At 28.4% G+C, this 4,010-nt stretch overlaps 1 protein-coding gene across 2 annotated transcripts; it reads left to right on the top strand.

Moving 5' to 3' along the window:
• The first annotated feature begins 246 nt into the window (after positions 1-246).
• Positions 247-3,669, top strand: LOC141527081 (uncharacterized). 2 transcript variants are annotated; one of them, XM_074242355.1, is made up of 3 exons: positions 253-380; positions 439-508; positions 1,549-3,669. In XM_074242355.1, exon 3 carries the CDS (start codon positions 1,847-1,849, stop codon positions 3,233-3,235), a length of 1,389 nt encoding a protein of 462 aa, XP_074098456.1. In that variant the 5' UTR covers positions 253-380; positions 439-508; positions 1,549-1,846; the 3' UTR covers positions 3,236-3,669. The 2 variants fall into 2 exon arrangements, with proteins under 2 accessions (XP_074098455.1, XP_074098456.1); XM_074242354.1 differs by lacking the exon at positions 439-508 and having other exon boundaries at positions 247-380.
• The last annotated feature ends 341 nt before the right edge of the window (positions 3,670-4,010 follow it).

Raw genomic sequence — 4,010 nt, 5'->3', positions numbered from 1 at the left:
AAAATATCTAAAAATTATCACATGTCTCTCAACTTCTGTGTCATATTTATTTCAGTATTATTATTATTATTATTATTATTAAGTGTTCAAGTTTTTCAATTTTTGAAAATCTCACTTCGGTTCAAATTCAAGTGCGTTTCCTTAGAGGTTATTGCAATTTTGCATTGGTCAAAACTATGGAGGGTAGAGGTCTCTGTTCTCCACGTTTGAAACTTTCAAAACTATACTCAAATCTTTAGAATCATAACTTCTTTTTCTGAGGACGAGAATTTTGACTCTGTCGGAGGAATGAAATCAGCATTACTCTAAAAGACTATAAATACATCTATAGTATTGGAAACTTACGTATAACCTTTAAATCTACAATTCAAAATAAATAAGTAAGTAAAATAATAATTTTTAATAAAAAAAAAACATTATTTTTAATTTTTTTTTCAGAGTGTTTTTAATCTATTAGTACATTATCTTTTTTCTATACTGCTGTTATTTCTTGACTGATAATTGTTTGGTATGTACAGTTACAACTATTGTACGAAATAATAATGAAAATAAAGTTAGCCGACGTATAAAAATTTTTAGAATTTTTCTTATTGAAAAAATTATTAGCGACAAATTAAAAAAATTTCATTTGTAAAAAACTTGAAAAACTTTAATTGCAATTTTGAAAAAATATTTTTTTTTTGTTCTAATTTAATAAACGAAAAAAAAAATGACATTAAAGTTAGCCGTCACTTGAAAATTTTTTAATTTTTTTTAACAAATAAGTTTGCTCCAAAAAATTAGTTTTAAAAAATTGCATTTGTGGTTTTTGAAGATTTCTAGATGTCAATTTTTTTTATAAATTTTTTTTGCCATAATTTATTTGTTACAAAAATTCTTAAAATTATCAACTATCTGCTAAGTCAATTTTCATAAAAAAAAAAATCAAAAACATCGGCTAACTTTATTTATTTATTTATTTAAACGCCCATCATAAAAAAACAAGACTAATTTAGTATTATGAAATGATAAAATTATTGATAAATAATCCAAAATGAAGAGTATTTTTTCAGTGATATTAAATAATGATACTGAAATTAGCAGACGTTAGAAAATTGAAAAAATTTTTTGTTTAATTAATTTACAAATGAAAATTAATTTAGCAGATATTTAATGATTTTAATAATTTTTCTAATAAATAAATTATTGCATTAAAAAGATGAAAAAAAAATGGACATTTAGAAATTTTAATAAATTAAAAATACAATTTTTTTTAAATAATTTTTCGGAACAAATTTTTTTGTTAAATAAAATTAAAAAATGGTCAAGTGACAGCTAACTTAAATATCATAATTTATAACTAAAAAAATATTTTCAAAAAACTGCACGCATTGTTTTTCAAATTTTTCATGTATGTAGAATTTTTTTGTTGTAACTTTTTCAATAAGAAAAATTCTAAAAATTGTCAGATGTCTGCTAACTTTATTTTCATCATTAAATATGTATAAAAATAAACATTAAATAATTACTTTAATAAAAAATAAAAATAATGGCATCTTATTTTGACAGTTGTGAACAAAATAAAAGCCGGAAAAATAATCAAGATGATAATCAGGATCCATACTGATAAACAGTAAAAACTACAGGGATAGATTTTCCAAAGTTAGGACATTCTAAAAAGTTATATCATAATGTTGTTGAAAGTAACCCGTTACTTTCTGACCAGCAGATTTGTAAAGACAAAGAATTTTTCTGCGCAATTGTACATGGAAATTTAAAATTAATAGATAAGTACTTACGAAATGGTCGTGATATTGATGTATCGAGTTATTTTCCATCTCCAATATATTTGGCCTTCAAGTTCAAAATGTTTGGAGTGGTCAACCATTTATTAAAGCGGGGAGCAAAAATTAACGCTGTACAAACGAGTGGCTTCTATGCAGGATATACAATTTTACATCATGCTTGTGAAGAAGGTAAACAAAAAATTATAAACACACTTCTTTTTAGATATAACGCCGATCCTAATATAATTGCATTAAATGGAGCTCAGCCTATCCATGTTGCTGTGTTGTTGGGACGTTTGACAACGGTAAAATTACTTTTAAGAGCTGGTGCTGATGTTGACGCTAAATTAGCCCACTCTTTGTGCGCAAAATACTTGTCTCACTTCAGATGGGAAGAAAGTTACGGTATTGAACAAACTTTATTAACTTACGCAGTCATCAATAGAAATGCTGAATTAGTAGCGTTGCTGATAAATTACAATGCTAATGTTGACATCTGTAATCATATGAAAAAAACTTTGTTGATGTACATAGTGGAAAATAATCTGAAAGAAGTTGGTGTTGCACTGATACCAAGCTTGAAGAACAAAGAAATTAATAGACGGGATAAAAATGGTTTGACGGCTATTCATTATTTAATCGGCTTAGAAAAAAATATACGCCGTCGAAAACTTATTGATGATGATATAGCTTTTTTCGTTGAATTACTCTTTCATGCTGGTAGTAATTTGAATGCAAGAGTAAATGGAGATCCAAAAACAATGCTCTTCAATTTTGCAGTTGTTAAATGTTGGTGGAATACTGTGTATTTTTTAGTGTATCACTATTCTTATCAACCACCTCCAGCTGGACTTTTATTATATACTATCCAAGGTGGTGACATTTACAAAAAAAAACTGAAAATGCTGTTCCATGGAAATTGCAAAGCGCAGAATTTATTGTATTCTCTGCACTCTAGGCCTGTATTTAATTTTCCCGTTTACCCAGAATCCGTCGAATTAATGAAGTCTTTGGTTGAAAAACATCCTGAAATAGAAGATTTTGTTTTGAATGAATGTGAGAAAAAACTCCAGTCTTCAATTTGTCGATTTAAACAAACGGTAATATCTTTTGGTGACAAAAAAATCTCGATATATGACATTATAAAAAAAAGCGATAAAGAGCTTTTAATATTAATTCGGAATAAGGAGTTTTTACGAGCTTTTAATAATCCAGTTATTGATACGCTCTTTTATAGCGATGAAAGCTTTCAATTACTTAAAGTTCATGTGAAGAAACTTGAAAAGCGAATTTATTTACTGCGTCAATATGATAAAATAACGTTTACTGAAAAGGATGCTTGGTGTCACTTGCCTTATGATTGTATTTGTAATATAATTGATTATTTGGATAATTATATTCTAATGACTTTTATTTACACTTATTCATTAAGAAGATATGTTACGTTCCCAAATTTTGGGTGTAATTAATTTTTAAATTTAAATAATTTATTTAAATGTCCAGATTTTGACCTCGTTAGGAAGTCGATAGACTCCAGGTGGGTCATGTCACTGATTTATCCGCGAAGTACTTTTTACATATAAGTTTTGATAATTCAGATTTTTAATTTATAAATAAAATATATTTTAATATTTTACTTTTGTTGTACCTGCCTACAGGTAGGTAATGGGTAGAGTGCCTGAACGCTGGCTAGCGCTCTGGGCGATTTCACCAGGGTGAGAACAGCTAATAAGCGCTCTCACCCTGGGGGTAATAGTTAGGATATTTTTGGATAGGATACCTGAACGCTGGCTAGCGCTCTAGGTAAAGGAACCAGGGTGGAACGCTGATAAGCGCTCTCAACCCTGGAAGAAGGTTTTAATAAGTACCCATTTTAATCGATTGACAATTAAAAAAGAAGTATTTATTAATAAGGAATTGGCAGGTTCAGTCTCGGACCAGCAGAGATTGCTCCTCTGCTAAGTCCTTGGGCTGACTATTCCAGAGGAAGTCTGGAGACAGAATGTATCTGTTATAATAATTACAATAAGTTTTATAAGAATTTTTAGCGACGTTGCATCTCAGGTTATCCTATGTGAACATCAACGCAGTCCAAAACCCACAACGTAGACTGTTTAGTCTACTAGGCTGCGTTGACGTTCTAGAAATCTGTTATCTTGAGGTATTTCCGTTACGAAATACCTCGGATAATAATTAAATAATTTTTAAAATAGATTTATAAAACTTTAAATAAATTTAAAATTT

The sequence above is a fragment of the Cotesia typhae genome, unplaced genomic scaffold (genome assembly GCF_013202065.1).
Source record: "Cotesia typhae breed Kobodo isofemale line unplaced genomic scaffold, CoteBio_Ctyphae contig_4, whole genome shotgun sequence".
Taxonomy (NCBI): domain Eukaryota; kingdom Metazoa; phylum Arthropoda; class Insecta; order Hymenoptera; family Braconidae; genus Cotesia; species Cotesia typhae.
This window is presented reverse-complemented; position numbering and strand designations above follow the sequence as displayed.

What these genes read in the sequence shown, in the direction of transcription:
- LOC141527081 (XM_074242354.1), top strand. Translation starts at nt 1,847, where the DNA reads ATGTTTGGAGTGGTCAACCATTTATTAAAGCGGGGAGCAAAAATTAAC.